This window comes from Electrophorus electricus, chromosome 9 (genome assembly GCF_013358815.1).
Source record: "Electrophorus electricus isolate fEleEle1 chromosome 9, fEleEle1.pri, whole genome shotgun sequence".
In the NCBI taxonomy this organism is placed as follows: domain Eukaryota; kingdom Metazoa; phylum Chordata; class Actinopteri; order Gymnotiformes; family Gymnotidae; genus Electrophorus; species Electrophorus electricus.
Window position 1 is genome coordinate 22,055,452 of NC_049543.1, and position 20,972 is coordinate 22,076,423.

The 20,972-nt window shown below is 40.2% G+C and overlaps 2 protein-coding genes and 1 pseudogene across 3 annotated transcripts; 1 reads left to right on the forward strand and 2 right to left on the reverse strand.

Annotated features, from left to right (window-relative positions):
- The first annotated feature begins 2,155 nt into the window (after window positions 1–2,155).
- On the forward strand, window positions 2,156–2,879 carry LOC113582933 (annotated as a pseudogene).
- Window positions 2,880–5,136: 2,257 nt separating this feature from the next.
- On the reverse strand, window positions 5,137–5,850 carry LOC118241997 (gamma-crystallin M2-like). The gene is made up of 3 exons (XM_035530039.1): window positions 5,836–5,850; window positions 5,508–5,756; window positions 5,137–5,403 (listed from the first exon to the last, which is right to left on the reverse strand). Exons 1-3 carry the CDS (start codon window positions 5,848–5,850, stop codon window positions 5,137–5,139), a joined length of 531 nt encoding a protein of 176 aa, XP_035385932.1.
- Window positions 5,851–12,426: 6,576 nt separating this feature from the next.
- On the reverse strand, window positions 12,427–17,157 carry LOC113582235 (gamma-crystallin M2-like). Of its 2 annotated transcripts, none has more exons than XM_027017896.2 (3): window positions 17,134–17,157; window positions 12,807–13,055; window positions 12,427–12,702 (listed from the first exon to the last, which is right to left on the reverse strand). In XM_027017896.2, the coding sequence occupies exons 2-3, from the start codon at window positions 13,026–13,028 to the stop codon at window positions 12,427–12,429; spliced, it is 498 nt and encodes a 165-aa protein (XP_026873697.2). In that variant the 5' UTR covers window positions 13,029–13,055; window positions 17,134–17,157. The 2 variants fall into 2 exon arrangements, with proteins under 2 accessions (XP_026873697.2, XP_026873695.2); XM_027017894.2 differs by lacking the exon at window positions 17,134–17,157 and adding an exon at window positions 13,135–13,149.
- Between the last annotated feature and the right edge of the window lie 3,815 nt (window positions 17,158–20,972).

A 20,972-nucleotide genomic window follows, 5' to 3' on the forward strand; every position in this document is an offset into this window, starting at 1 on the left:
GAGGCAGGAGGCACTTTAGCAGTGCTATTGTTTCTGGCCAACGTTTGAAACCTTTGAAACAAACTTGTCAACAGAAAGGAAAACCCTCTTCCCAAGCCTTGAACACACAGCTACGCCAGTTTAGCTGTGTTTACCATCAGAACACACACACACACTCTCTCTCTCTCCTTTGCTTTCTCTTTCACACACACACACACATATCTCACTTGTCCAATAAGTCCCTGGTTTATCGATTGAGGGAGAAGGATGATAAATTTAGCGTAGGATCAACTGTGATTCATTTACAACTAGCATTCACAGCTTGATCTTCTGACCTTAGGCACGCACACACACAAACACATGCACGCACATGCACACACACACACACACACACACACACACACACTGTATTAAACCCTTGCACAGACAGGTTCTCCTCTGTCTGTTCCTGAGGGAATCCGGTGATTATTGCTAAGTCTCTTAGTGTCACTGACTGCTGCCTCTCAGCCATTTGAAAACTCTGTCCACACATGAAGACAGATGAGCCTTTTAACACACACAGTCACGCCGTGACCAGGGACACACACACTGATCCGGAAACAGTTTAACTGGCTCAAGACTTGACCTTGGTCATTAAGAGGCAATGTTAAAACTGGCCTCATATCATTGGGAGCTCACTTCCACAGAGACCATTTTACAGTGTCAGGATTCTCTTAAATATGCAGCATGCATGTATGCTCATGTGCATACACGAGAGAGAGAGAGAGAGAGAGAGAGAGAGAGAGAGAGAGAGAGAGAGAGAGAGAGAGAGAGAAGGAGGGACAAAGAGAGAGAGAGGGAGAGGGAGAGAGAGAAACAGAGAGGGAGCACGCACAGGGTTGTACAGGTTAACTCACACACCAGTAAATTCAGCTTTAAGTTCAAGCATAAAACTACAGCACTACGAGTTATTTTGTCTCCTGTGAAAAATGACAAAAACACCCCTCTAACTGCAGAGTCCATGAATAAATAATTATGCCGACACAAGAGACCTCATTCTCCTACCCCCCCCCCCAACCCCGCCCCAAACACACGCACACACACACACACACACACACACACACACACACACTCAGACTATTACAGTGGGATTTAGCATTTCTGGAGTCTGGAGATAATTTGTTGTAGTCCGTCTCTCCTCATATGTTGCTTTCAGGATGCTTCAGGCTCTTTGCTGTCACTCGACTATGCAGGTAGAACACAAGAAAAAAAAATGACTGGTCTGACAGAATGGATCAAAATGACTATACAAACTTAAGCCACTAAACAGAAGGGGTCTTCCCATAAAGAGTTTGCTTGACAGTCTAAGTAGAAATTATGCAATTATTATTTGCTTAATGTGGGCTAATGTGAGGTAACTGGGCACAATTACCTCATAAAGATTCCATCATCTTTGTGAGACAGAGCATTTGTCTATTAACTGTCTTTCAGGGTTGGCAATATGAGAGCCCTGGCCACCACTGAATTCAATTCCATTTTTATTTTTATAGAGCAATAGACGATAGGACAAGGCGGTTTTATAAAGATCCATTTCCAGGGCTCTAATGAGCAAAATCAAGGGTGACCGTGCCAATTTCACACATGCAGAGACGACATGACTGGATTGAGATGATTTCGACGGGAACTCATCTTATGGGTGGCCTATAAACAGAATAAAGGCGTCAACAATAAAACAGATGAAAAGGAGTCGTGTGCTCTAGTAGTGCAACTGAAATGACCTTCTGGCACTGTGAGAACTGACTGAAGACCAGGCCATGCACTCACATGTTTTTTAACAATAAATGCGACTAACTAGCTTCTAAATGAAATGTCAAAGCTATATTACCCATTACAGCAGCTCTTGCGGACAAATAGCGGGAGTTAATAGGATGAACAGCAGACATTTTCTACAACAAAAGTAACAAAAGGTTTCCAGTCCTGATGTGTCTGTAGGCTTTAAAGACCCAAATAGTATCTTTCCCAGCTTTAGTGAGTTGCCATTCTCTTTCTGTGGGTCTGCAGTTGTTTTGTTGTTTATACAACAGGAACAATGTGTTCTTTGGTCCTGGTCAGGTATAAATACAAGGGCTAAACCAGGCAGGATGTAGTTCATCTGTGGGAAACAGCTTTCATGAACCGAACCGGTCAACCAGTCACCATGACTATGGGCAAGGTAGGTGCCAAAGATGAAGTACTTTTAATATACATTTCTAACATAATCAATAATCATTGAAATGCTTCTACCCAATCAGGTCACCTTCTATGAGGACAAGAACTTCATGGGTCGCTCCTATGAGTGCAGTGGTGACTGTGCTGACGTGAACTCCTACATGAGCCGCTGCCACTCCTGCAGGGTGGAGAATGGCTGCTGGATGGTGTACGACCGTCCCGACTACATGGGAAACTGCCACTTCATGAAGAGGGGCGAGTACGCTGACTACAGGAACATGTGGGGATGGGGCATGGCTAACTACATCAGGTCTTGCCGCATGATTCCTTGGGTACAGTATCAAATCTGAAATGTAATTTAGGAAATTCTCAGTTGAGTGTCTGTGTTCCAATAGGTTTTCTCCAAAGTGACAAAGTTTGTTTTCTTCCCAAACAGAACAGAGGATCCTACAGAATGAGGAATCTATGACAGGGAGAACTTCATGGGTCAGATGACGGAGATGACGGATGACTGCGATTCCTTCATGGATCGCTACCACTGGTCCGGCGGCTGCATGTCCTGCCACGTGATGGACGGCCACTGGCTTATGTATGAACATCCGGACTACAGGGGCAGGATGTGGTACTTCAGTCCTGGAGAGTACAGGAACTTCAGGAACTGGGGCGACATGAAGTTCATGAGTATGAGGCGTATCATGGATTCCTGGTATTAAATGTGAAAGTAAATGTGAGTAAATATGAAAATAAAGAAATTTTAAAAAGGCAGAAAATCTGTGAAGTTTATGATTCATCAACAGCCCATAAAATACTCTTCATTATATTGATCGGTTTAGGAAAGGTCCTTTCTACAGCATATTCAAGTATTTACAGTGCTTTACAAGTCTGAAAGAACTTGAAAGAAATACCTTCAGAGGGACCAGGATCCCATGTTCTTCTGGCTGGAGAAAACCCATCCTGCTCTGGGACAAGTCAATGGAATTTTGATATAAGATTTACTGAGAAAAATAAGATTTACAAAGAATGGGTAGATCTTGACTGTTACTGGGGAAAGATTTTTAAGATGAGTCAATTAAAGTCAATCAAAATTAAGACTGACAACAACATGGTGGTTCATTGAAGGCCTTAAATATATACAGGATGTTAGTATGTGGTATCAATTTCAGAAACCAAAAAAAGTTCATGAGTGCAGTTTATGATCTGTGGCAGGAGCCAATCAGATGTCATGTCGATCAGTTAGAAAATAAAAAAATAATTAAATGAAACAGATTTATAAAATGGATTCATTTCTACAGAAAGAATGAAGCACTATTGTAAGTCCTTCTGAATGTCTGCTATATGCTGTGAATATGACTGTAAATGTAATTTAGTAGTCTGACATCATTCTTTGTTGTAAGTAGGCTCTCTTTAATAGTTTTTAAATTAAACAGGCAGTTGTTCTCTGTTTCTACTAATCTGAAGATGCCCATGATGTGCTAATAAAGCATAGTATGATCGTTTTCCATGATCCATTATAAAGCAGGAAAGCAGGTCATGCAGAATACACTCAGAAGGCAAAGCTAACTCCATGAGTTTTATAAAAATAATGTTTTGAAAAAACAGATTGCCATACTATATTTTTAAGTTATTTATTTACATGATATGAATTCAAGTAATTTTTCTTGTTGTTCCAATATACTTGCCTGACATATTGCATAGCAAGGGAAGTGGGTCCCTTGTATGTTAGCAGACTACTGCTGGACACTGAAGAGGGTTGTTCCTGGAGCCAAATACAGGCAAGATTTTAAGCGGCACTCAGGCCACCGCGCGTTACACAGTGTAATGTATAAGCATTTAAAATTTCTGTCTGTATTATCACTTCTGTCAGTTCGATCACGTGTCTGTATACACTCACATTACCCAGAGTATCTCGTCTCTTCTAGATGGAACATTTTAGTACTCTGGACCGTTAACCTCTGAACTGTACACGTTGTTGTACCCAAACATGTCTGTTGTCATGAGCACCAAGTTGAAGATGTTGCTGTCAGCCAATCCGCATGATCCTCACGTCCTTTATCAGCATTTCTAGCCTGTTCAGTCATGTGACTCAGATCACACTCAGCGGTTCGAGTTATGCTCCCCGGAAGTATATACCAAGAAACAAAGATGGCCGCTTCCGAGAGCAGCACTTAAGTGTGTGAGCTACATTCACTAGTGAGCAAATCCCTCTGAAATTATTAGCAAATCATGCTAATGACTCCCTCCAGATCATATAATAGCTGCACAATTTGCCTCCTTTATAGTGTTCTACAAAGATAAAGAGAAATACATTTGTGATGTAGCCAGATTCACTCTGGAATACCATACTGACAGAATTAATGAGCCGGAAATAGAACTAATTACTGGAAACGAATGTCATGCTGTAGTAGCATTAAAATTTTAAGTCTAAAAGAACTAAAAGCACAGACTCCAACATATTCTCCTGTGTTTGAAACATTTCAACATCCCATGTTCTTCTGTGTTTTACCACATCATTTGTTGCAGTAGAGCAATAACAAGTATATAACTGTACTAAATTCTACATCTTGTTTAACTTGGCCTGAAGGGCAGGACCTCCATGACTGTCACCCTGCCTCGCCCTTGTCACACCAGTTTATAAAATTTTATATAAAAAGTTTTCCATATATATATATATATATATATATATATATATATATATATATATATATATATATATATACCTTATTAGAGATTATATATTATTATTAGCCTTATTATATAAAACTGTATAATTGATATATTTTAAAATTTTTATTCATTGTATTATAGTTTCTTTTCTAAACAGGTTATCCTTGACGTGGTCAGGGACTTCATGGGTCACTCCTATGAGTGCACAAGTGATTGTTTCTACGTTTATTCTTTTGCCTTGTGAAATGTTTAATACTGACTTTTTTTTAGACTGATTTCCTGAATTTTTTCAATATCTGTTTATTTTCACATTATGATACGCCTCATACTCATGAACTTCATGTCGCCCCAGTTCCTGAAGTTCCTGTACTCTCCAGGACTGAAGTACCACATCCTGCCCCTGTAGTCCGGATGTTCATACATAAGCCAGTGGCCGTCCATCACGTGGCAGGACATGCAGCCGCCGGACCAGTGGTAGCGATCCATGAAGGAATCGCAGTCATCCGTCATCTCCGTCATCTGACCCATGAAGTTCTCCCTGTCATAGATCCTCATTCTGTAGGATCCTCTGTTCTGTTTGGGAAGAAAACAAACTTTGTCACTTTGGAGAAAACCTATTGGAACACAGACACTCAACTGAGAATTTCCTAAATTACATTTCAGATCTGATACTGTACCCAAGGAATCATGCGGCAAGACCTGATGTAGTTAGCCATGCCCCATCCCCACATGTTCCTGTAGTCAGCGTACTCGCCCCTCTTCATGAAGTGGCAGTTTCCCATGTAGTCGGGACGGTCGTACACCATCCAGCAGCCATTCTCCACCCTGCAGGAGTGGCAGCGGCTCATGTAGGAGTTCACGTCAGCACAGTCACCACTGCACTCATAGGAGCGACCCATGAAGTTCTTGTCCTCATAGAAGGTGACCTGATTGGGTAGAAGCATTTTCAATGATTATTGATTATGTTAGAAATGTATATTAAAAGTACTTCATCTTGGCACCTACCTTGCCCATAGTCATGGTGACTGGTTGACCGGTTCGGTTCGTGAAAGCTGTTTCCCACAGATGAACTACATCCTGCCTGGTTTAGCCCTTGTATTTATACCTGACCAGGACCAAAGAATACGTCACTCCTGTTGTGTAAACCCCTGACCAAGCAACACAGCACAGAGGCCCATAGAGGGATAAAGCACTTTTTTTACAATTCCATGACACAGTCTCCAGAAGACCTTAGACTGTATCCCTTTGACAGCACAATATTCCACCTATTCAAATACATTGTTTTGTACCAGAGGTCATTTGGGTTACACAATAATTAAGTGATTAACTGATCAATCATTTGACAAATAATTGAACCTGCCCTTTGAGGTTTATGTGGGGTTTATGTGGGGTTGAACATTTTAACATTATGGGGCTAACATGGATTTGAACATTATTGATAACGAGAGGTTGTAATTACATCTTCTCTAACAATCTGTGAATTTACTTGTACCATTTTGGGCTTGCCTACAGAGTGGGAATTTAATGAATAAAAAGAGTAAAAACACCAGACAAATAAAAAATATAATAATCACTTGATAATCACACTACACTAATGTTTCTGTTTAATTTTAACATTATGGTAATTAAAAAATGTATATAAAATTCTTTCTTCAGTTAAAAAAAAATTATCACAAATTAAAAGCAATGGCAGTTGAATATGATGTGCTTCAGGAATGTGAGAGGAGTTAATACAGTCGATGGTTGTGGGAGAAGAGTGAACAGTTTGATTTGTGGTTGTGGGAGAGGAGTGAACAGCTCATGGTTGTGGGAGAAGAGTGAACAGTTCGATTAGTGGTAGTGGGAGAGGAGTGAACAGCTTGTGATTGTGGGAGAGGAGTGAACAGCTCATGGTAGCTGTAGAAATGTGAACAGCTCATAGTAGCTGGAGAAATGCGAACAGCTCATGGTTGTGGGAGAAGAGTGAAGAGTTTGTGGTTGTGGTAGAAGAGTGAACAGCCCCTTCATAATCGTCATAAAGACCCCAGCTGGTTGTTCTGCACAGGTCCTTAGCACACAGCTAAGGGGTGCCAGCAGCAGGTCATCAGGTAGAAGCACAGCTTTGCTGGGAGGTCCTGAGTTTCCACAGTCACCCAACGTTAAGGGAACATCAGTAAAAGGCGGACATCATTGTTTTTCCTTCTTTGGAATGTGACCTCTCTGGAAGCTAAAGAGACTGGATGTCAGTGAGGAAGGTTCCGTGCACTGTGGGCCTGTGAGGGTTTAGCCTCAGCTTAGCCCACAGTTTACTCTCTTGCCAGCAGCAGTGGGTTCCATTTGGTCTGCTTGGTTTTTTTGATCTCAGTGTCCTGGCTATTTCAGGTGGACACTGGTGGTCAAATGCAGTATTCAGAGCAGAATCTGTCCAGGAGAGTTTATTGGCTGTATGAAACATATGCACAATTATAGCGAACATCTAGAAAGAAAATAGGTAGCAAATTGCCAAATTAATTAATTTGCAAAATCTGGAGAGATGCGATCATCTTGATCTAAAATTAGAATTGTATGTATTTTTTAAAATGATTTGTTTACTACTCCAAGAGTATGCGATTCTTAATGATCAAATTACCAAGTGAAACATATGAATGAAACATCAGACATCCCAAATGGATTACTCCTTTACCTTATTTTCCACTACAGGAAGTGTAAATTCCATTAGCTCATGTCCTATGTCCTATGTACTCCCCTATATAAGGCCTACAGAACAATTTCAGATTCAAGTATACATTTTCTGATCCATGGACAACCACACTACCAGAAGCGGTCACTGTACTGATTTTAATCATTTTAAATCAGAAGATGAGATCTGAACTTTGTGCTATTAACTTGTGGTGTCAGAAATCTGTTGCTTTTTCCAGCATTGATAAAGTCACGCATCTTGGTGATTTTAACTTTCTGTTGTCCTTCTAAGCCACTGGTTGGGGACTTTCTATAACTGGTCACTTCATTTAATTTGATTACATCTCTTAGTTTTCCTTCAGTTTCCACGACAGAGAATCCCTCTCAAGACATGAAAACCGATGAACTGTATTCTTTCTTCAATTCTACTTGCACTGGCATTACAGATTTCGTTGCTCCTTTAAAATGCAGAAAGACCAAAGAATAAACCCAGCCATGGCTCAGCAGTGATGCCATTGCCTTTAGACAGGAATGCAGGAAGACAGAACAAAAATGGGAAAACCAAAAGCATCAAATTTCCTACCAAATTATGAGAGAATGTCTAGCAAATCATTTGCACTCTGTAAAGGCTGCAAGAGCAAAATATTTTTCTGATATTACTGCAAAACAACTCACAGTCCTAAAACTCTGTTTAACACAATTAATACAGTACATCACCTTGCAATTACAGCCATGCCTGAGGCTTCTGCAGAAGTACAAAAATAATTTATGAGATTTTTTAATTGACAAAATGTCAATTGATGTCATAAGAGCAGATATTTTACTTGTGGCCAATTATTATTCTGACTTATCTGCATGTTCTGCATCCCTCTGTTGGTTTGAGCCAGTATAAATGCCCTATCTGATTTCATTATGCAAATGAGGCCTATCACTTGCTCCCTGGATGTGGTCCCATGCAGATTCTTAAGGATGTGGCACAGGCGGTTGGTCCTAGCATCCTTTCTAAGTTGTAGCTTAACAAATGGCACTGTTCCAACTTACTTTAAATATGCAGCTGTCCAGCCTCTTTTAAAGGAGCCAGGCCTGGATCCATCAGTTCTTAAGAATTTTAGACCCATCTCTAAGCCACCATTCTTATGAAAGATTTTAAAGAAGATGCTCTTGATTTATCAAGATGATTCTTGATAAATTCCAATCACAAAACCCTAGTGAATCTGCCCAGCTTAGTGTATCTAGTGATTTACTATGTGCCTCTGACTCTGGAAAGTGTGTTGTTTTAATTTTGTTAGATTTAAGCTCAGCCTTTGACACAGTGAATCACAATGTTTTGTTGGATTGTCTGTAGTGTGGTATTGGCATCCAGAGTACCGCACTGAAGTTTTTTGTCTTATATTTGGAAAACATAACATTTTCTGTCTTGATGTGTACTTGACATTCCTCATTAGCATCTATTACATGTGGAATACCTCAGGGCTCTATGTTGGGCCTCTCATGTTCTTTTTATACATGTTCTCACTTGGACCCATCTTCCGGAGGTATAAAATATCATATCACTGTTAAGTAGATGATATTTAGTTTCCCCAAATAGGGAGAAAAATCTGGAAAACCAGGAAAAAAAGATATAGCAAGTGATTTGTCACCATTATCATCTAATGGACATAGTCATGCAAAAAACTTGTATTTTTTATTCCACTCTTAGGCTTGAAAAACAAATAAACAAAGTTGTGAGAGGTAGTTTCTGTCCTGTCTTTTAGAAATCTGCAAAAGATTCTAAATTCTAAAAATCTAGAAAAGATTCTCCTCTCGCATTGACTACTGCAATTCACTTTATCTAGAAAAACTCAGTCAAGCTCATCAAACCTGCTGTTACTCCAACATGCAGCCATGAGGCTTCAGACAGTCACCAAGAAAAGGGAGAGCATTACCCCTGTACTGACATACTCGCACTGGCTACCAGTCAGGCACAGAGTAGAATTTAAGGCTTTACTGTTCATTTTTTGAACAGCATGGTACCAAGCTACATCTCTTATCTTATCAGCCTCCATTCCACTCTTAAAGCCCTATGATTTACTAATCAGATGGTTTTATCTGTTCTGCCTTCTACGTTGAGGTCAAAAGGTGAGCGGGCTTTCTCTGTGGCTGCTCCAAAGCTTTGGAACAGTTTCCTGTTCTTCATCAAATCATCCCCACACAATATATAATGTGTGCACAATTATTAGGCAAGTTGTATTTTTGAGGATTCATTTTATTATTGAACAACTACAGTGCTCTCGGTCAATCCAAAATGTTAATAAACCTCAAACATTTGTCTCTGTTTATTAGCCTCCCATGTTTTTGTTAGCCTCGCTCATTAAATAGCCTCCTGCATTTGCGTTCTGCCTCTCGCCTCGCCCCTGCTAAAACATTACAAAACATGAATAAGTGAAAGTGAGGTTTTGGCTTTCTTAGGAGAATATCTATGTGTGCATAATTATTATGAAACTAAATGAAAAATGGAAATCTTCCCATCTCACTTTTTCATCTGTTAAAGTGAGAATAATAAACAAGCAACTAAATTTATAATTAAACATTTCTGACATTTCAACAATAACAAAAAAATTAATAAATCAGTGACCAGTATAGCCGCCCTTGTTTTCAATAGCAGTCATAAGCCTACCATTCATGAAATCTGTCAGTTTCTTAATCTGTTGATGATCAACTTTTTGTGCAGCAGCAACCACAGCCTCCCAGACACTGTTCAGAGAGCTGTGCTGTTTTCCTTCACCGCAAATCTTCCATTTAAGAAGTGTCCACAAGTTCTCAATCGGGTGTAGGTCAGGTGAGGAAGGGGCCATGTCAATATTCTTTCATCTTTAAGGCCTTTACTGGATAGCCACGCAGTGGAGTGCTTTGATGCATGCGATGCAACACTGTCCTGCATAAAAATCATGGCCTTCTTGAAAGATGCAGACTTTTTCCATGTACCACTGCTTGAAGAAAGTGTCTTCTAAAAACTGGCAGTAGGTTTGGGAGTTGATTTTGAGTCCAACTTCAACCCAAAAAGGTCCAACTAGCTCATCTTTAATAATACCCGCCCATAGCAGTGCCCCACTTCCACCTTGCTGGCGTCTGAGTTGAAGTGGAGCTCTGTGTGTTACTGATCCAGCCACGGACCCGTCCATCTGATCCGTCAAGAATCACTCTAGTCTCATCAGTCTATTAAACCTTTACAAATTCTCTCTTCAGATATTTCTTGGCCCAGTCTTGATGTTTTACCTTGTGTATCTTATTCAGTGGTGGTCGGGTTTCAGCTTTCCTTACCTTGACCATGTCAAATGAGTACTGAACACCTTGTACTTCTGGGCACTCCAGGTAGGTTGCAGCTATGGAACATGACATCACTAGAGGATAATGGGTTCACGTTTGATTCTTCTCAAACCTTTGTCAGTTCATTTGCATCTTGCAACCCTGTTGGCTATTTGCAACAAAACATCTGATGGACCTGTAATCATGCCCTCCCAAATTTTTAGCAATTTTGAGTGCTGCATCCCTCTGAAAGGCTTTTTACAATTTCTTTCAGTCAGTTAAATCTGATTTTGGCCCATTTGCCTGAGAAAAAGAAGCTGCTTAATAAATATGCACATGATATAGGGTGTTGATCTCCTTAGACCGCACCCTCTCTCATTACAAAAATACACATCACCTGATATGCTTCAATCCAATAAGCATTCAAGTTTATACAGCTCACAGTTGGAAAATATGTATAGAAATTATGATATGGTCAAAATACTCTTGCATAATAATTGTGCACAAAGTGTACAACAATATACATTTTAAGTCGAATTTTAAAACCTGATCATTTTCTCCAGCATTTGAGTCCTTTGAAAACTCATGCTAGTGTGTCTTGGCTTCTTTCTGTTCTGTCGTCAGTTTCTTTTTGTCTTTTTTTTTATTATTCTCCCAGCATGTTAGTTTCCTAGATAAATTATTTTAGCATGTTGTGCTGTTTTAAGTCTTTGGTAGTGTTTGCTTTTAAATAATATTTTATTTGCTTAAAGCCATCTTATTCAGTTGATCAGTATGCAGCGCTTGGGTAGATACCTTCTGCCTTTTAAATGTACCGTGTAAATCAAGCTGTTGTGAAGGGAAAGGTGTAGTTATAATGGCTCATGGAAAACGATCATACTATGCTTTATTAGCACATCATGGGCATCTTCAGATTAGTAGAAACAGAGAACAACTGCCTGTTTAATTTAAAAACTATTAAAGAGAGCCTACTTACAACAAAGAATGATGTCAGACTACTAAATTACATTTACAGTCATATTCACAGCATATAGCAGACATTCAGAAGGACTTACAATAGTGCTTCATTCTTTCTGTAGAAATGAATCCATTTTATAAATCTGTTTCATTTAATTATTTTTTTTATTTTCTAACTGATTGACATGACATCTGATGGGTCCCTGCCACAGACCATAAACTGCACTCATGATCTTTTTTTGGTTTCTGAAATTGATACCACATACTAACATCCTGTATATATCTAAGGCCTTCAATGAACCACCATGTTGTTGTCAGTCTTAATTTTGATTGACTTTAATTGACTCATCTTAAAAATCTTTCCCCAGTAACAGTCAAGATCTACCCATTCTTTGTAAATCTTATTTTTCTCAGTAAATCTTATATCAAAATTCCATTGACTTGTCCCAGAGGAGGATGGGTTTTCTCCAGCCAGAAGAACATGGGATCCTGGTCCCTCTGAAGGTATTTCTTTCAAGTTCTTTCAGACTTGTAAAGCACTGTAAATACTTGAATATGCTGTAGAAAGGACCTTTCCTAAACCGATCGATATAATGAAGAGTATTTTATGGGCTGTTGATGAATCATAAACTTCACAGATTTTCTGCCTTTTTAAAATTTCTTTATTTTCATATTTACTCACATTTACTTTCACATTTAATACCAGGAATCCATGATACGCCTCATACTCATGAACTTCATGTCGCCCCAGTTCCTGAAGTTCCTGTACTCTCCAGGACTGAAGTACCACATCCTGCCCCTGTAGTCCGGATGTTCATACATAAGCCAGTGGCCGTCCATCACGTGGCAGGACATGCAGCCGCCGGACCAGTGGTAGCGATCCATGAAGGAATCGCAGTCATCCGTCATCTCCATCATCTGACCCATGAAGTTCTCCCTGTCATAGATCCTCATTCTGTAGGATCCTCTGTTCTGTTTGGGAAGAAAACAAACTTTGTCACTTTGGAGAAAACCTATTGGAACACAGACACTCAACTGAGAATTTCCTAAATTACATTTCAGATCTGATACTGTACCCAAGGAATCATGCGGCAAGACCTGATGTAGTTAGCCATGCCCCATCCCCACATGTTCCTGTAGTCAGCGTACTCGCCCCTCTTCATGAAGTGGCAGTTTCCCATGTAGTCGGGGCGGTCGTACACCATCCAGCAGCCATTCTCCACCCTGCAGGAGTGGCAGCGGCTCATGTAGGAGTTCACGTCAGCACAGTCACCACTGCACTCATAGGAGCGACCCATGAAGTTCTTGTCCTCATAGAAGGTGACCTGATTGGGTAGAAGCATTTCAATGATTATTGATTATGTTAGAAATGTATATTAAAAGTACTTCATCTTTGGCACCTACCTTGCCCATAGTCATGGTGACTGGTTGACCGGTTCGGTTCGTGAAAGCTGTTTCCCACAGATGAACTACATCCTGCCTGGTTTAGCCCTTGTATTTATACCTGACCAGGACCAAAGAATACGTCACTCCTGTTGTGTAAACTCCTGACCAAGCAACACAGCACAGAGGCCCATAAAGGGCTATAGTGCTTTGCTACGTTTACATGTGAATTTACAATGGACCCCTTTGGCCAGAGAATACATTTACACCTTTTGTAAATGTGGGTTGGTGCGGGGAAGAGGCTATTTTACTTTTGTTATATGTGAATGGCCCCTAAGAATGCCTTTTTCATGCAAGGTCTCAAAACGAGTCATTTGACAATAGTATGAAACCGTTTGTTTGCTGTCATGTAGTCTGAAACGGTTAGGATCAGTTTTGTTCCTTATTCAATATACTAGAGTACTATAGCGGTATTCTTGGTACATAAAATACAAAACAGAAGTGAAAGACTGTGGAATAATCTATGGCAAACTTCGAAGTTTAATTAGTTACCACACAAAAGTATATTTATCAAAGCTCTTTCCTGTCAATTACATCACCTCTTGATCTAGTTATTTTCATTCTATACACGTTTAAAATATGATTCATAATAAATGCATTCTCTAACACACAGGAATGTTTTCATGAATTAAGCAAACATAAGACGCTGCAGCTTCCCCGGTCAGCTTTGCTATGATAACCAGTGGAAGTAACCAGAAATATTGAAGCAGAAACCAGATCCAATTCTGACAGAAGCCTTCTGACATTTTATTTTATGTTAATGCACTGAATTCAAGACTTCAAAGCAATGGTCACAGCACAGTTTGAAAACAGTGCCAAAGGCTTTTAAGAATTTATGCATACAATACATATCAGAGCAAGAATATGAAAGCATATTAGACAGAAATTAACAATGTTTCATATTGCATATTATTTTAGTGCCATAACTAGATTTTTTTCATATATATCACCTGTCTCATTCATATGAATATGAACTGAAAGAATTGTTAGATTCCACAACCAAAACATCCCAGATCTCCGTCCAGAGGAATGCAGTCCTGGGAAAGCTACAATACCACGCAGCTCCCTCAAGCTCCCAGGCCTGTAGAATTTTATATATGTATATAAAATACATATTATGAAATGTCATGTTTTATTCAGAAGATCTTGAGCTTAATATGTTAAGCGTGCAGTTCTGATGATTTGTTGATCAGTACTATGCTCTAAAACTCGAGGTGTGCTAGATCACGCAATATAAAAGACCTTCAGGAAATGTGTTTGTTTTTTTTTTCCCTAACTGGTTCCGTAATTGATTTCGGAGTAAATGGGGATATAATATGCGCATCAAATTATGTGCGAGAAACCCAATCAAAGGAAGCGTCATTATCATATGGCAGAAGCCATCATAAAATTAGTAACACGATCTTACTGCCTATTTTCTTTAACTTTCATTTTGTCATTAGTTTCATACGGTTACACTGCACCTGTCTTATTATTTGACTACATTTTGCAGTATAAATGAATCTTTAAGTCTATTTAATTTATCCAGACTTCACAACGTTTAAACGGATTTTTGGGTGGTATGATTTTATTTTTCTTATTTTGCTGTGATCCTATAATGAAAATTGCATAGCATCTGTCATTGTTAATTACTTTCTAAAACGAAATAAGCAAACAAAATGTTAAAATGTTCTATAATTTAAGATAAAAGGAGAGCAGTTTATTTGACTGAAAACCCACATTTCTTTCTGCTGTTTGGCTGGAGTTTTGAAAAACCAAATCAAGAAATCGAATATGTATTAACTGAAACAGCAATTAAAAAAAAAAGAAAAAAGGATATTCTTACTGGTTCAACATGATTATGATGAGTCCAGTCTGATGTAATAAACCTAACAGGAAACAATAGGTACATGTGACTAGCGGCGAGAGGAAATGAACTCGGGTGTTGTAATTAGGAGATTACAACACCACTGTAATCTGGTGTTGTAATTAGGAGATTACATGCATAACTGAAGCAGCAGCGAGAGTCTGTCTGTCAAGGATTTTACCCTTGAGGTTTAGCACACACTCGCCAAGGAAGGACAGACCAATGGCACGTGGTGGAATGCAACACTGAGCGTGTATAATCGGCTCCTTAGTCGATGTTAACGGTCTTCCCCGGGGGAACCCAGGCGGAGTGGAAATGACTCCAAATAACAGAGAGCCAACTCTAAACACACATTGGCTTCATCGCACGGCTACGACAGCTGGAACCATTTTAATGTCGTGTTCATACTGTTCCCGTAAAGTACAATTCGGTGTTCCACTAGAGCTCTTTTACACCATTCTCCTCACACAGTGAGAGACCAGATATCCATCCCTCACTACTGCAGCTGCATACCTATTCCATTATTGTCAGCGTAGTCACCGATAGCTCACACTAGTAATTCAGACATTTGCCTTAAGATGAGTAACTGTAGAATAAGCCTGGAGTTTAAGACGCTAACTGGAAACGTTCACACTGCGGGAGATTCGTGGAAGGGACGGCATGGAAGGACATGGATGCGAAACAGAAGGGACTGCAGACTGTGTCACATGCACCTTTATTACAGTGGACATAATGCCTTTTACCACCAGCTCAGGCTAAAGCAAGACCCCTCACATTCACGGGCCTTCAGGCTCCGCACGCGACGGAGCCGTGCGTCAGGTATGTCTCAGAGCAAGACTAAAAAAGGCACCAAAATTAGCTGGTGGATTTTTAATATTGTACATTAATTAATTTCCATACACACTATTTCCCCACAGATGACCATATATCCTGCCGAGTTTAAGCAGGACCAAAGAATACGTCACTCCTGTTGTGTAAACTCCTGACCAAGCAACACAGCACAGAGGCCCATAGAGGGCTGAAGTGCTTTTGTTATCTTTACATGTGAATATACAATGGACCCCTTTGCCAGAGAATACATTTATACCTTTTGTAAAAAAAAATGTAATGGGTTGGTGTAATCATTACATCCTATAAGCATACAAGCAAGATGGGAACAGATTGGTAAATAAATAAAGAAGTAAATCCTTTAATTCACTTTTGTGTTTGTTAACCTTTCCTCTAAACCCTGAGTTGTAAAGCCAAGGTTCTTATAAAATGTTAGCCTGATTATTGTGTAATATGGATATACTCATGAGTGCACGCACACACACAAACACACACACACACACACACGGCCTTGCTTGTGCTTGGCTTGACCGAATCACAGGTTTCATGTGTTCATCAAAACATATAAGGGACAAGGTCACCCACAGAGAAATGGATGCACTTCTTTGTTTAAGACTGTCGTGTGGCAATCCATCTCAATGCTGCCTCCATAATGAACGTTCAATAGCCTGGTGTGCGGCTTCTGTCTCAGACACACTCACACTGTCGCCGGCGTTAAGGATTGTATGAAGAAAAATGACCAAGGATAGAAGCTCCATTTAGAGGCAGTGGAATCACAGGAAAGCAAGACTTGTCCTCCAAGTGTCTGATTCACTCCTGACATTCAAAAAAAGATCTGCGTTATTACACCACAGGACGCTCCAAGAGTAGCCCGCCAATGATCGTCTGTGCTGCGGATCGGACGGAGAGGACCCTGCGGGTATGCTGCATTGCCTTCAGGGATTTATCCTTGGAGCTGAAAGAAAATGTGCTTTTAAAAGTCACAGCTGTGGTTTCACTTGCTGGTTTCTGTGCCCCAGGATGCAGTCTAAAGGTAGACTGGAGTTTTGCAATCAAAACCAGAGCTCAAGGCCCACTACCTGGTCACTACCCTGAAGAAGCATGATTGTTCTTATATGAATACACACAAGATGTCAGTAACAAAAGCACATGAAGCATTAAATATGCCCCTGACACAGAGGTTACAGTTCTGCATGCTCAAAAAAACGTGTGCTTAAATATGGTTGTCCCCTTACCTCACTATGTTTTATTCCTAGTGAACCGGGCAAATAAGAAGAAGAATAAACCTTACATGTATGCAAAGTATTTAAAACCAATAATCTGTTCATTAGGCTAGGCACACAAGAGCCAGCAGTAAAATGGATTACCCTGGGCCAGGTACACAGGTAAAGTGCTGTCCAGGAGTACAGTAAAATGGATTACCCTGGGCCAGGTACACAGGTAAAGCGCTGTCCAGGAGTACAGTAAAATGGATTACCCTGGGCCAGGTACACAGGTAAAGCGCTGTCCAGGAGTACAGTAAAATGGATTACCCTGGGCCAGGTACACAGGTAAAGTGCTGTCCAGGAGTACAGTAAACTCATTACCCTGGGCCAGGTACACAGGTATATTATTGTCCAGGAGTACAGTAAACTCATTACCCTGGGCCAGGTACACAGGTATAGCAGTGTCCAAGACTGCAATATGATGCAGTGATTTGGCCTGGATAGGTTTCTCAACACTCCAGAGAACAAACCGGGCTCAGACTGCCTCACTCCATCTGCAAGCTCAAACGATCAAAACAGTGTTATAAATGGCCTGAAGATATTTTGCAACAAAAGCACTTCTTCAAAGTGAAAGTTAAAACATGTAGAAATGGCACAGAGGACTAAGTATATGTGAGGTGTTAACACGCAGCAATAAATGCCTGTGTATGGGGAACATACATGTGTTAAGGCTTTAATAACATATAAGAGCTAACGTCAGTTTTGTTTTTTTTTTTATAAATAAACAAACAAAATGGTATGTAAATGGGATATTCATGGATGTTCCAAACTGTATACAAGGATTTCTTGGGTTGAGGGGAAAAAAAAATTATTTAAAATGTAATATTGTGTGTTAAGTATTGACTGATGAATATCCTTTATTGGTTTTTGATAAGCGATGAAGTGATTTCATGCCAGTGGGCTCAAATTTTTGCAGCCTTCTGTGGGCGAGTTTCCATAACTGCATTTTTTTTCATGATAAACAAAATCTGACATTGGCCTGGTTTGCCAGCTGTGTTTCATGACTACAGGGACGTGACACACTGTAACTGTGACTGCTGTTAGTAATTTGCGGCGTTCAGATGGGATGACGGAGTTACATGGCTCCAGTTATTCACAAACACTAGTGTCCATCTCTGATTCACACTCAGCAGCAGCCCTGAAGGCTTAGAGGTCTTCAACATAACAGAATTATTAACGCACTTATGAATAAGAGTGCACTGAAAATCTTTATTATGCTTGCTATAAAACACTAAAACATCTCCCTCCTCTGGGCAGCATGGGAACATTATGTGCCAAAAACTCTCTCCCTGTGTCTCCCAATCCAAACTTCCTCCTAACACATATAATGATGCAACAGCGAGTAACTCCGGGAAAGTGACATTGGCAAGCAGTTACAGCCTCTGATTAACAGCAAGGTATCATTTGTAGGGTTACTGGATTATCCAGTTTCCACCCAGCTTACCATTCACACTTGACACTGCACCAACGATCTTCTCTAATTGCTCATCCACTGGAGCCAGGAGGCAGGCTTTACCAGGCACTGCTTTTAGTATGCACCCCGGGGGTGTGAATATGTTATTCTTTAGGACGGTCCCTGCTCTGGCAAACAATCAATACCAACGTATGTTGACCTTGAGTGGTAAACTAACCAAACTCTAAGAGACTGTGTAGCTCTCAGATAGAGGCAATTGCAAAAATGTGTTCACTGGGGGATCTAGAATTCTCTTTTCACTGTACAGGAAGCCATGAGGGACAATTTTCCTTTTGGTTACCTTTCTTTTACTTGGCTATTGCAGTGGATTAGATCCTTCAGCCTGGGCAGCAGTATTTTATAAACTACACCACTCTGTTGCCATTTATAAAATCCGTTAATCAAAACCTACCAGACATAAGCAAACAGAGCTAAAGAAATAATCATTACTTTGGCACTGCATAACTAGCTGGCCATTCTAGCCACTTAAGTGAAGTGCTAGTCTTCCACACACACGGGATAATGTTGCACTACCTTCTAGAATCGCGCGAGTGCAGTGAAAAGCACCATAAGACAGGTATCCCGAAACGCTGAGAAGTCAGAAGCCCCTAGCCCCTCACTGATCACTCAGACCACTCCCGAGCACTCCTAAAACTCCGGGAGCCTGGACTGAGGACATGGCCAAAGGTCAGCTAGTGCTGAAAACTCATAATCACTGCCATCAAAGAAACAACAAAGACCTGATAGGGCGAGATGGTTCATACTCACAACGTTCTATATGTCTCACTGGCATGAAGAGAAATATGATTTGAAGGTTTTGCGAATGCATTAATGCCGTCTTCTCAGTGATTATTTGTTGTTGACACATACATTGTGGAAGGTAATAGTGATGAAGAATGAAGAATGGATCACAGGTGGGTGTTAAGAGCACCTTCCCAATTGCCACTGGTTTATCACTTCTCAGAGTGAAAATCACCTATAAATACAAGTAAATAAAGGTCTCAGAAATGCATGTGCACTCTCTCTCTCACTTTCACACACAGGCACAAACACACTTCCCTTTTGGGGAGTCAGAATGATTTTGATACTATACTAGCCATATGCCTCTTCCGTCCAATATCACACACACACACACACACACACACACACACACACATGCCATGCAATATTATTCTGTTTTGGTATATGGCTGTCTGTACGAACCATAGTTTTTGTTTTGTGATAGCTCCATCTATAACTTGCATTACAAAGCATTACGTGCATGATCCAGGCACTGACGGACTGACAGTCAGGGTGTGGCAGGGTGTCTAAAACAACCTATTTCAGTCACTTCACTGAATCCCAATGTGGGTTTGAACCCTATGTTTACATTTGTCAACTGTTTGGAAATGATGACAGAAAATCCAGAAAATCCTGCCACGTCTCATAGACCAAATCACAGCACATCCACAATGCACTCACAGCACAATGTACTGCCGACCAATCAAGACGTGGACTTATTCACCGTGGAAACACCACTAGTTGATATGAAGGCATTCCGAACACATACGTCCACAACTTTCTTTTCAATCCCTGGAACTGTGGGGTGCATACAGATCAGGAGACCCAGCAGAGTACTTCACAAAGCAGTTTCAAAATTAGCCAGGTAACTTGAGCCAAAAGTCAAGATTGCCCAATACAGGAGGTAGAGTACATTCTTACAGGAGCACAGGGCTGGATAACCGTGCCCACAGCCCATGCTGAGTTATAGTGTTGCCATGATGGTTTTCCATTTGCCCCACTAACATACCGAAAGCCTTTTCTCCCATAAACTCCCATCTATTGTTTTATCTAATGTTACCAAGCATCAGTTTTAAATCAGTTTTTAACTAGCAGTTATGTTGATTTGGTGTACATCCCTCCCAGCATGCCATTAACTAAACACAGAGCCTTTGATTCGCTTAGAGTTCATTATCTTGTTCTGCTTAATTACCATAAAAGCAGGGTTATGACTTTTGACAGAACCTGGTACCACTTCCAGAACATTCCGTGCTCACTGTGTCATTAGTGCTATTGCGTGATGCAATTGAACAAGGCACACGATCCTGTTGGTTTGCTATTAGCAAGAAGAAATTGAATATAAAATCATACTTAAAAAAAAGCACTGAATCTTAAACTTAAAACATACAAATAAACAAACAAACAAAAATTGTCAGTATTTTCTATTAAACAAAGTACCAAAGCTACTGGCTCCACCTAACTGGGATCACTGAGTTGATTATGCAGAGAATTGTTTGGCAATTTATTGATTTAAAATGGTTTAAAACAGATGCCTACCTATTTTATCAATGTGTCACGCCAACTTCCCATTTAACAGCAAACGGGATTGTAGGTAAAGGGCCATTGTTCGACATGATAATCATTCCTG